This window comes from Anopheles funestus, chromosome 2RL (genome assembly GCF_943734845.2).
Source record: "Anopheles funestus chromosome 2RL, idAnoFuneDA-416_04, whole genome shotgun sequence".
Lineage (NCBI taxonomy): Eukaryota > Metazoa > Arthropoda > Insecta > Diptera > Culicidae > Anopheles > Anopheles funestus.
This window is the reverse complement of record NC_064598.1, coordinates 42,612,391-42,624,868: the sequence shown is the minus strand read 5'-3', so window position 1 is coordinate 42,624,868 and position 12,478 is coordinate 42,612,391. Positions and strand designations below refer to the sequence as shown.

The 12,478-nt window shown below is 45.2% G+C and overlaps 1 protein-coding gene across 1 annotated transcript in view; it reads right to left on the bottom strand.

Annotated features, from left to right (window-relative positions):
* The window catches only part of LOC125761255 (protein serrate), a 104,642-nt gene that overhangs the window by 16,167 nt on the left and 75,997 nt on the right, over nt 1–12,478 (bottom strand). The window contains exons 9-12 of the mRNA XM_049422208.1: nt 10,319–10,789; nt 6,099–6,212; nt 5,791–6,015; nt 3,607–3,734 (exon numbers count right to left, since the gene is read on the bottom strand). Coding sequence (XP_049278165.1) covers nt 3,607–3,734; nt 5,791–6,015; nt 6,099–6,212; nt 10,319–10,789 — 938 coding nt within the window. The remainder of the gene's footprint in view (nt 1–3,606; nt 3,735–5,790; nt 6,016–6,098; nt 6,213–10,318; nt 10,790–12,478) is intronic.

The window sequence follows — 12,478 nt, the reverse complement described above, 5'->3', positions numbered from 1 at the left end:
AGGGGTTTTTTTCTTGCTTTCTGTGCGTTTGTATGCCGCAAACCGGTAGTACGAAGCAAGCAGCTACTGCACTCGATCCACCACCGTACCACCATTTGGTGAATTCGCGAAAAACTGCCCGAACCATTGCGTACGCAATGTGAAGGGTAGATGTGTGCATTGTGGTGCAGGGTGGAAAAAAATTGACATCACAACATAACTCTCTACAAGCACTCACAGGGGCTTCTAGATGTACGGACGGGGAAGGCACCGGCGGAAGCGATGGCGGTGAGAAAAAATAACGAACAGGAGCACCGGTACCATCTCGGTACGATGGATTGCCCCCGCGATGGTGCGGGAAACAAGTGCAGCAAATATCAGTGCACAACGAAACAGGTTCGAAGAACCGTCGCAAACGTAAGCTAAAGACGTTTTTACACAGTTCTTGGCGGAAGCGGGAGGGGAGGAGGGGAGGGTTCGACATCTTGCATTGTGGGGTGGTTGGGTGCCGGGGGCTTAGAAAAGGGAAGGGTTTGGGGATGTTCCTCCAAAAGTTGCGTTCTGTTTGACAATGTGAACCCTATTGCGGACACACAGTGTGACCTAAAGGTGTAGTAGACGAAACCGTCCCCTGCATTATAGTGATAGTTCCATTTGCATACTCATTAAGTGTCGCTTGTTTGCGTCTCGAGTGCTATCCCGGGAGCTGAAGTGAATGTACGAAGCAAATCGACAAAACGCGGTAGGATATTGCCATCACAATCGGCATAAAATGTTGATGCATGCATGTGCTACTGAATTTCTAATATCCGTTCCGTTTTTTTTTGTTGGTGCTGCTCGAGATGTCTGCAGGGCGAAACAAAATGTTTTGTTTTTAGGTCAAACATGCTCGAAAAAAAATGTTTTACAGCAGCAGCACTACTGTACAAGTGGTGTATTTATTTCTAGATTCTTTTCGAGTTGAAGTTGAAATATGCAGTGGTAGATGTAGAATCTGTCCACTATTCTCAAGCTTTTACCGACTGTATCCTCAACTTACATAGCTTTGAGTATACCAGTCGAAAAATCCTTGAACAAAATCGATTTTAGCTTGTAAAAGTTTTAGATTGTTTGAAGAATTATAGATCTATCTCGACATATTCTAGACTAACTTGGAAAGAATGCAAAAAGGACTGCAACTAAGCCATTTGGTCTCGATATCTTTGTAAAAGTATTCTAATGCAACATTAGGGCGATTTCTGGAAAAAAAATCAATTTGAAGTGGAATATGTAGAGGTAGATTTGAAATCTTTCCACTTGGTTCGAGCTTTTGCCAAATGGTATCGACTCTTTTCAAAGCTTTCTTAAATTAAATTCTTGCAAAACTATCCTGACATGACGAATGGCTTCAAACAGAACATAATGAAGAAAATGGAAAAGAGTTCCAGATCTCTCTCAACGCATACATATTGAAATATCTATAAATTTACCATTTAAACTCGAAATCTCCGAATTAGTTTTATTGGATTATTTTAATTTATAATAAAAAAATCCTTTTTCGTTGATTCATTTGAACGTATGGGGCCATAGAGGATATTGCAACCGGAAGGTGACTTCAATCGGAAAGCGACGAACCTGGAGTTGGGTGGTATTATACGACCGGTTGATTCAAGAGCTCATGAGCTGATAAATGGGTTTAACACGAAGACAAATTGCCTGCGTCCGATCCTCGCACCGGACGAGATGACTGGTGGGCTACTAGTCCCAACCTGATATCAAGAAGCTTGCCGTATGCTGGTTACTCATCATCATGGTCATCATCATCACCAGCAGCGTATTTATCCATTTTTTTCCTCGCTTCACGCATTTGCCCCGCAGTCGTTAAAGGCCGTTTATTTTTTTGTTTTCTTCAGTTTTGGTCTTAAGCTTCGTGTCTTTCTCATTCAGCGTTTGTTTTGCTTTACCATTCCGCGAACATTCCGTCGCCTTGAGCGTTCGGCCCGAAAACGGTTTTGCTATTATCTGTTTTTATATCTTTATAAATTAATTTTTATTTTATGACCGTTCATTTACATGGGGCACGATTCTGGCACGATGAAACGCGGTTGCAAGAGATAACCGCCGGCAAGCGGAGGAGGGTCGAAGCCGGAGGATGCCAAAACGACACGCAAATCATAAATATTTAAAGGGACTTCCATACTACCAGTTGCGCCCAAATGAATGGCGCATAGCGTGAAGATGGTGACCGTTTAAAGAGGGTGAAAATAAAATCAGGAAAAACATTTCACTGCAATTCGGCACCAAAACCACACACATTCCGGCCGCGCAAGAATGAAACCGCAACAAAGATAGAGAGAGAGAGTGAGGGAGACGTTGCTGTGTGGGAGGTGAGTCGAATTTTCGGGACACGGTTGAACAGATTTCACTGCTGTTCCCTTGATTGCCGATTACCGGAGGAACGGGTTTCCTCCGAGATTTACATGTGCGTACAGCCGGCGATCCGTCCTGCTCGCGACACGAGCAAAACATAAAAGTAACAAGATATTATTGTGTGTTAAGTTCGTTAAATACTTACAGCCGGCCAGCGGTCGCCTGACCGGTGTGATGTGTTGGCGTTTTGTTGCATTATGTTGACACGTTGTATTGTGATAAATGGCCGGTAACCATGAGTGGGTACGGGCGACAAGGAAGCGGAACAGAAATGCTCGTTTGTCAACTCGATCGATGGTCAATCTGTCATCCGACGAGGTTAACAGAAGAAAAAAAAATGGCCCAACGTCCTATTTGTTATCGCGCTTTACTGGTGCGTCTGCATCTTGCCGTGTGCCAGATTCTGTGCTTTGTATCGGTACGCGTACGTATCGCGTCCGTGCAGTTCTCTCGCGCTGTTCGAAAGGTTCACATAATTATCGGAAGTATTATTATGTTAAATCGTACCCTACACTCCTGCGCTTTGCTCATTTGGCTTGGTCATAATGTGTGCTGCGAGTGGTGGGTGTCATCCGTCATGGTGACAATATGTAGGGGTGTTCTCCCTTTATTTTCAGTTTCTTTTTTGTACTCCAAAATAACGCCTAAGTTTGAGCACGTTTCGTACGACAGTTGTGGCTGCGATGGCTACGATATATCAGGGACAAAGCTGACAAGATGTGAACTTCATCAGTGGGACAAAATTCCTGAACAGGAATATGAACAAACCAAAAAAAATGAACAACGAGACACCCATCATCGTTGGGGAATGATGAAAGTGGTTGTTTGGTTGTTGTATCAAATGTAGGCGATTGCGTCCAATTAGCTAGCGCGATTGAATTGCAGACAAGCAAAAGAGGAAATGGTCAACGGTGAAGAAATGAAAGGAAAAAACCTTGTCAACAACAAGCACAATAAATAATCATACATTACGCTTTTTAAGATGCGTTATTAGAACCGTTAGAAGAAGAGAAAAAAAACACGTAACTCGTTGATTGTCGTTTAATGTTTGGGAAAAGACTTCAATGCGACAGCTGCAACGAACCCCTAACATGTAAGATAAGGGAGCCGAACCTTTTTTGCATGTAAATTATCATTAATTTTCTTCAGCTCGAAAATGAGAAATAACACTCAGACACACACACACACACACAAATTATCGAAGTTTGATGCACTTACCTCGCACAATGTGCCGGAAAACCCAAGCGGGCAGATGCACTTGAAGTTACCGATGAAATCTACGCATTCGCCACCGTTCCGGCAGGGAAAGTTGGCACACTCGTTAATGTCGGTGCTGCAATCGCGACCTGCAGAAGAAAGATTAATACAGAACAGTTTAATGTTGATTTCATTACTAGATGATGCATTTGTGTAGATTTAATCCTGCTTAACGTCTCGTTACAGTGTGCCGAGAGAATAGGTGAAGATCGCTGCCAGTGTGGCAAAAGGGGGGAAAAAAACGTTGTACCATGTTTCTGTGTATTTGTCTTCCCTAACCAATAGAAGAAGCAGATGAAAATTTGTTGAATGTAATGAACATATTTCATCGGCCTAAGTCCTTGGCATTCGGTCGTCTTTTCTTCGACTCTCTTTCTGTTACGCTCCGTCCGTCCGTCCACTGCACAGGTACGGGACGTTCCTGCACAAAACAAGCCACGATGCTGACTGCTCGTCGTCACAATAAAAGCACACCCGTTTTCTTACACAATCCCGCCGGCAGTTTTTATCAGGTGCCGTTCCGTTCGTGTACTGGCGGTACCCCCGTCCCAAAACGTCCCTTTTGCCGGTGAAGGTGTCCGACGGACGGTTTTAATAGATGATATTTTAAAAAGCCCAAGATTAATCAAAAATATAAAAAGCACGCTACTGGAATATGATTATTATCGTTGTGGCGCGAGAAGAAAAAATACCCCTCGCGTAACCGTCATTTGTAGCGAATTTGAATACAGCATGAAGGCCCGTGGTGGTCCGTAAAGGGTACAGTTTATTAATATCTTTTCGCGCTCAACAGTTCGTTTCTCGAGATGTTTTATTTATTTATTTTTTTTTGCCTCGCTTGTGTATTGCTACGGATGTATTCATCCTTTTCGTTTACTGATTCACCGCAACAGACGCTAAGCTGCCGCGGTCTGGCACGGAATGGATGTTAATTTGTCTTTACATTTATGAGAAATTGAAAGCATTATTATTTTAAATACATTTAAACGAACCACATTTGTTGCGATGCAGACGAACGAGTGCTTTACACTGCAATTTGTAGGATGTAGTAAAAGCACCGCTCCATTACCGATTGGAAATGATCGGATTAGGGATGTGCATATTGGCTGCAGTTTGAATGAAATTATCATTAGTAAGACATTATCGTGACTAACTTAATAGCTAATCGGTCCACACCGTGTGATCGAGCCGGATGAGACGGGTAAAGGGATAGCAGGAGGGAATGAATATGTATCATTTCCCACACAACAAAAGGCAAGACAATGTGGAAGAACTCGAAACCGCTGGCACTAGGGACTGATCGCTGCGTGAGCGAGCTAATCCCGGGAGAAATGATCATCGAACGATTGATCGTGGTTGCCCCCATGTGACAGCCCGCAGTGTTTTCAATTTTGACAGACCGGCACCGACATCGCAACAATTACGCTTCTAATTGACAGCAGGAGCAGATTGGGCGCATCCTGTCCTGGGATGGCCCGGGTTTGGGGGAGCCAGGTTACCGCATACTGTGCCCAGCCCCGTGTATCGTGCCCTGTGCGCACAGCGGTACACCAATCAACGGCCGAATGCCGCCATTTAGCTGCCGGTTTGATTAATTGAAACTAGACGACATGGTGAACGGTGGAACATTGGCCAGGCGCTCTGGAATGAATGGAATATATAAACAACAGATCACGCCCGTACAACAACGCACTGCGCCTAAACGCAGCAGGTGAGTTGTTTTTTGGAGATTGCACGAATTTCCCGCACAAAATTAAGTCAAAATAGGATTGAGCATGCACGGGTACGGGTGACGTACCGTCTTCCGTGCTAGTGAATCAAAAAACTGATCGTAGTTTGCAGTACGCGGGTTCGTCGCTTGACTGTTCGATCCTGTCGGTAGCGCTTGATTGATGAATCATTGCACTTCCTGCTGTGCTACCCTGTGGTACGGAAATTTGCCCTTCCATACGTTTGCGGTTGGGTGCGCAATAATCTCATTTAGTCTATTTGTTTGGAGCTGAACGTTATGTCCAGCGTGTGGAGTCGGTTGGTAGTCGATCATCATAAATCATGAACTCTTCCGGGAGACAAATTGTTCGACCATGAGTGTTACATCAACGACCCCGGTGCAGGATGGGATGGGAATGGCTAAAAATTCATTACCTGTGTATCCAACGGCGCAGGCGCAGTGGTAATCGTTTACCAGATCGATGCAAGTGGCGCCATTCTTGCACTTGCCAACGCAGTCATCCAGATTCTTGGCGCAGGTCGGTCCACCCCAACCTTCCAGGCAGGTGCACTGGAACGATCCGGGCAGATTGCGACATGATTCAGCATTTATGCAGGGCCCAAGTCCGGAGGCCACATTCGATTCGCACTCATCAACGTCTGTGGGAAGAAGGGAAAGGATAAAAGCGTTGTTAGTCGCAGTTGTCTCCGAAACGATCGAGGTGACGACCTCGGCCACTCACCATTCTGGCAGGTGTCCCCGGTCCACTGTGGTGGACATTCGCAGCGAAACTTGCCGATAAGATCGATACAAGTGCCACCGTTTCGGCACGGTGCATCGGCACATTCGTCGATATCTGGAATGAGGCAGAAGATGCAGGAGAGTTATCAATGCGGACAAGGCCCGAATGCATGCGCTAATGAATTGATGGTGTAAATTAAGTGACCCTACTGTCTCCACAGACTCCGCTTATGATCGATCGATTCGCGATAAAATAGTACAATCAAGGCGGGAGGCAAAACATGACCGTTATCTTCTGTTATCTGGTGGACGATCTGATGCAGCCATGTCCAGGAAGGTCTTTTCTTCTATGCCCCGTACTTTCACAGGCTGTGTCAAACGAAATCACACGGCTGTATTATGACGTTTTGGGGTTGATGGGTTTGAGTGTGTACCGTAGTTGATTTAGCCTGAACTTCACCTGGACGGTGTTGCACTACCGTGATGGATTCATTCCGGCGTGAGCATAAAGTAAGGGGGGGTGATTCATGACGTGGTAATTAGCTCAGCCAAGAATGACCTCCAATCGACGAACGGGACTACGATCTAGATCGCTTGTGACTGTGACGGGCACAGTAAGGATGCCTTTCAATTTAGCATAGCTTCCACCGAACGGATGCTGGCTTTTGACGTTCGTGCCAAAAAAGCGAGCTCATGAGCTATCTCCAACGCGAAGGAGGAATTCTCTAACGAAAGCAAATGGCGGCCGGATGTCAGATGTCAAGTGGCGTTGCTTTGTTTTGGGTTTGATTGGGAAAGAATTTCAATCCAATCCTGGCAAGCGCACCGGGTGTGTGGCGGTCTGGGATTCGGGCTTTCCTCGTGTTTTTGATGGATGATTAATTGGGCGCTCGTACATCTTGACGGCACGTCCGCTGGTGTTTTATTTATTTTGCATGTTTTTCCCCCCCTCCGTTTCGTTGCTTCTCAAGCCGATACGATGCTTTGGAAGCGGCTGTCAGTTTGCTTTGAAGATTGAGGAAGGAGTAGGAAATCAAAGCAGTAGTAAACCGCCTTCGGAGGCTCTGAATGCTTACATGTTGGCCATGGCTTCACTCCCTGTTTTTCGTTACGGATCGCACAACTCCATCGCAGTGTGGTGGGGGTTTTTGGGGTGTGTGAGAGATTGGGACTCGAATGGGAGTTATTTTTTTGTTCGTTTCGTTTCTTAACCACAGAACAATTTCTGTGCCGCAGGAGGAGGATGATTGCGCTACAAATAGTCGCTGATGTGCGCGGGATGCAAACAAGATGCAGTAGGGCGCAAAAACCATCCCAGAGCAACGAATAGCAGAAGTATGCAAGAGGAACCACAAAACCACAGTATAAAAACCGCACCCGGTAGCGCCTCCCGGGAAGGTATCTGTTTTCTTTTAAATGTGCTGTTTTTTGTTACCTCCCCATCCCTTCTGCGACGATCAGAGTTGTGGCGGCCAATTGGTCTTTGCGGTTGTTGGTAACGAGATTGATTCAATCAGCATAAATACACACAAGTTTCTTTGGGTACCACACAGTTACAGATGGGCTCGATGTGTGGTTAAAACATGCAGTTGCAGCCCGAGCTTGGGCTTTGCGGAGGAAATTACAATTTATTTTCTAGCAAATCAACCCTTGCTAGAATTGGGCCCGAGAGGTGCTGGAAGCGCCACGATACTGTCGTGGCATCTCGTTACGCCACCTTGCCCGTAATGGATGAAGTTTGTGCCGCACCGTCGTTGGTGGCGAAGACGCTACAGAAGGCTATTCTGCAAGGTACGACAGATTTAACCGTCCACCGGCCGAAGAACCGAAGCGACAAACTTGCACCAGTCATTTATTCAAATTAAAAAATATTTACAATTCAATGGGAAATAAATACACACGTTCCCGGGCTGGCTGATACTGAGAGGTCTTCGTTCTAAAATCTTTCCCGTCTATTCCTGATACGGACGGTAGGTTTTCGTTGGGTTCCCAACGCTGCAAGCCTGTCCGCGATTGGTTTAATTTGGAATCGAAGTTCGTATGCAACTACATGTCGTAGATGCAACTCTTTAGTCGTTCGTTAGCTACTGGTATTTTTCTTCCGATCGTTGTATGTCGTTGAATTCAATAGTGGCGATACGGAACAGGCCAAAGGAAAACAAGAATCGGTATGCATACGCTCACACGTAGCTGAGCCATAATCCATCCGGGAACGATTCGTCCGACAGTCGGTAACGGTGTTGTTATGCTATTTGTACAACGATTAGGACCGTGGACCGTGGATCGTGCCGTTTGCGGAAGATTTATGCTCTCCGCTGCTCGGCACAGTTCGAAGAACTGTAGCACTTGGCAGAGTGGTGATGCGCGTAGTCCGCGCACGCGGGACAACGATAAATTCACGCAATAATTACGCAGAACGGCTTTTCTCCGCAAGATGTCACACAACCGACAACGGTGAGAAAACAAGAAGCCAAAGTAATGACCACACCTTTGTCAGCGTTTGCCGCCAAAGCGCAACAATTATCGTCATAATTGATCGACGAGTGGAGTGATCACGCTACCGCTAAACGATCGATCTTGTTAGCGTGAGCACGTCTGGTGGTGACGGAAATTTGGACGCTTCAGCAGCAAAAAGGTTGATGATACGTTTGTTGGAGTTTTGCTGTTATTTTGTTGTTTGTTTTTTGCTCTTTCTTTATTATAAATATTTTTATTTGGAGCACCCGCAGCGCGCTAACTTGATGCGAGCCGAATATCGTTGAAATTATGCAAACGAAACCATTTGCACCGTTTCCCTAACGCGGCGCTTTCATAAATTCGTCATTTTGTTAGATTATGATTGGTTTTTAATCGTGTCCAGCTTTTGAATGTTTGCTTTCCGTTTAACGTTTGGCAACGGGTTTGCGACACCGCGATCGATGAGTGAGCAATAAATAATAAATTTAATGCGCCCGAGATGAAGTCTTCACAGGTCCGGATCGGTGTTCTGGCGAGGAAATATGTAAATACACACGCAGTTGGGCGCAGTGCGCTCGGTTCACGGAGGAAGCGTGCTGTTTGATGATCAGCGCGCACACACAAAAGAAGCAAATATGAGATAAAGCACCCTGGTAAAAAAAACCTTTCCTTCGCAGCAAAAGGAAGTGAAGCGTATGGTGGCTATGTGTGTCCGGGACGAATGCTGATTTGATCTTTTCCGGTCACCCTGTCTGTTCGACTGTGTGTGTTTGCCCGTTCGTTTCGTTAATGAAACCAAAATCAACGGCACTTTTCATGCTCGCGTTAGTTGCGCTTGCAGGAAAAATCTAGCTCAAGAGTATGCCTTACCAGAAAAAAAACTATTGCTCTCATTTGCCGAGGCTTCTAGCCCACACGGTCGCTTCTTCGATGTAGCTTTTTTTTGGCCGTGAAATTGCTAATAAATCTACGGTTCGGTGATCGATCCTCAGGGCAGCTCGTTTGCCATAGAATGGGGCGCGTGTGTCGAACGGATTAACCGTCCACCGTCCCGCGAAGGAAGTTTTTAATGTTTAAATAATAAGTCGAGCCTTCATACGCGAGTTCGTACCGTGTTGTTGGGATTTGGGAGCGTTACAGGAGAAACCCAACGAAGGAAGTTCTTTTCTTTGTCGAAACTCCTATCCTAGTTCAACGTCATGTGCACAGAGTTAAGAAAGGGACAAGAAGCAGCATAGAGAGGAAAAAAATGAATACAATAATTTAGAATAATTAGCGTACAGTTAGATTTTTGTGGCGGTCAGGGTTTTTCGTTTTTTTTTTCGTTGAACCTCTGAACCATAGTAAAATTAGGGATCTGCTATGTTTTTGAAAAAGAAGCATCAAAATCACATCGTAACCGAAAGGTAAAGCTGACTTAGTACCATCAAACGTTCCTCATAAACTATCGTGACTGGTATTATTGCGTTATGTCAGTTGAAATACGGTCCAAAAGCAGTATAGACACACTGTACAGCTCAACCAACAAAAAAAACCTACACAATACAGAGTAGGGAGGAAGATAAGCGCACAATGTCGAAAAGTTGGAGTCTTCAAATTTGTCAGTTGTGTGATTAATGGATGAAATTTAAAATTGAAATGAAACGTAGCGAAACGCACTGTACGGTGTACGGCAGCTCCGAATGGATCCTGCGATGGAACCGCGTGTTCCCATCGTAGGTTGTACGCAGCCGTTGTTTCTTTGGATAAACTGTTCAAACTTACTTATCTCACAGGTCGGACCGGTCCATCCGGGTGCGCAGGTACAGACGAAATCTTTCATCGGTTGTGGACCACTGGACGATGGTGCAGGAAGTCCACCGGACGCCGCAGAGGATCCGGATTTCGATTGATCGTTGGACTCCGCCGTACCGGAACTGGAGGCAGCTGAGTTGCCACCGGTTCCACTACCGGCAGCACTACGCCCGAACGGTTTCCCCATCGAGCTCATGCCACGCATACCACGGACAACGATTGATGCTACTGTCGAGGAGGTGACCGTTGGCGGTTTGTCGCTTCCGGTTAGTGTGCAGGTGCCACCATTTTTGCACGGCTGTGGCGCACACGGATGTTCAACAATTTCACATCGTGTGCCCGAAAGTCCTTCGGCGCATGTACACCGGTACTGATCCGGGGCAGTGTTTTCGCACGTACCTCCGTGCATGCACGGTTCGTGCGTACCGCAGTAGTTGAGATCTAAAAGGGAGAAAGAGACATTTATTAGTAAGTCACATAAGACAGTTTATTGAAGGACAAAAGAAGTTCATTTTACAATAAAACTGGAAGTTTGTCAGAGATTTACTTATTAAATAAAACAAAATATTAGTAAATAGTTTAAAGACCACCAAAACGTCCAAGTTCTCACTATCTCTGTTTTGGAATTCTAGAAAATTTGCTCAATAGTTGCTCCAGGAAAACTCAATATAGAGAGCAGACTCAATATAGAAAAATTCAATTTTCACATATAATTCTGAGACCTGATAAAGTTACTCTATTTTGTTCACACCTTTCCCTCGTATGCAGGATTGATTTTCCAATTATGGTTAAATTAAAAGTGAAATGACAGACAAAGAATTCTTAAGTTTTAGTGTAAAAAGGTTTTGACCTTTAAAATAATGCAAAAAATCGATTTTCTCAAGGTATCCGTTTATCTTCCTCAAAATTTTGTTAAGTAGCTCCATTGGATATTGGAGACGTGGAGGGGGAAGTTCCACATTTAGGTCAGAACGTGTTGAATTTTGGAAAACTTCTGCCCACGAATTGGTCATGCTGGCTAATACGTAGGTCACTACATAAGTAAGTTTATCTCTCCTAAAGGAGTTAAAGAACTTAGTTAAAATTTAACAAAACAGGAAATAGACTAACAGAACTTATACACCGCATACGGATGTGCATAATGCGTGGGAATAGACGCTTTCGATATGCAAACAGTTGTTACTATGCACGGAAGTGGTAACAGTTGTCCATAATCGATCCGGACACTTGTTGGATTTTCAGTTTTCCTCCTCAAGTGCGATCGTGTGCGCACACTTCTCATGCGCATCATGAACTAACCCAACAACAACACTCAAGAACACACGCGTGCGTGTATCGTTCCAACAACCTGCTACACCACACAGTGCGTTAATCGCCGGCAGATGAGGTGAACATAGGCGTTAAAGTGTTTTTGGCTCGCGGCACATCGACGCAGATTTTCCCTGTGTCCGGCACACGCCACGCCGGCTGCTACACGGCAGCTCACGAGTAAAAAGGGGTTCCGTAGAGTTCCGTTCGTCCCCTTTCTGCACCGCATATGTTAATCGCGTCGGGCAATTATGATGGCACATGAATAGGGATGTAATTGATCGCAATTACTCGTGCCAGGCATCGGGGTTGATGGCAACTGTCGGTTGTTGATCAAAACCATAACTACCGCCGCGTTTACAAGTGTTCGGAAGTGGATCGAAAGAACGCGTTTGGCCCTCCAGTTCCGTTCTTTCGCCTTGCTGATTGATCGATTTGACAATGGGACCCTTTTTATTTGTTTTGTATTTTATTCGTTCGTCGAGAACGGTAAGTCAACTTCCGTGTTTTAGGAACTGCCACCGTTTCCCCCGGGAGTAGTCTAAACAAACGGTGCCAGAAGTAGCTAGGCAGTTCGGGGAAAAAAAAGGTAAACAAGAATAAAAAAAGGGGAAAAACGCGAACTACACTTGCCTTCTGTGGTATATATTTCTAGGACCCTTTTTTAGACGCACCCTTCCACTGTCTGTGCGAAGGGAAGCTTCAAAAGGAACGGGACTGATTTATGGGATTTGTCATCGCAAACTCATCCTTTACCGATTTGCGGTGCAAAAAAAAAGAAACACGCACGAAGGGTCTCGTTTTCCGGTCATCCGGTTTTTG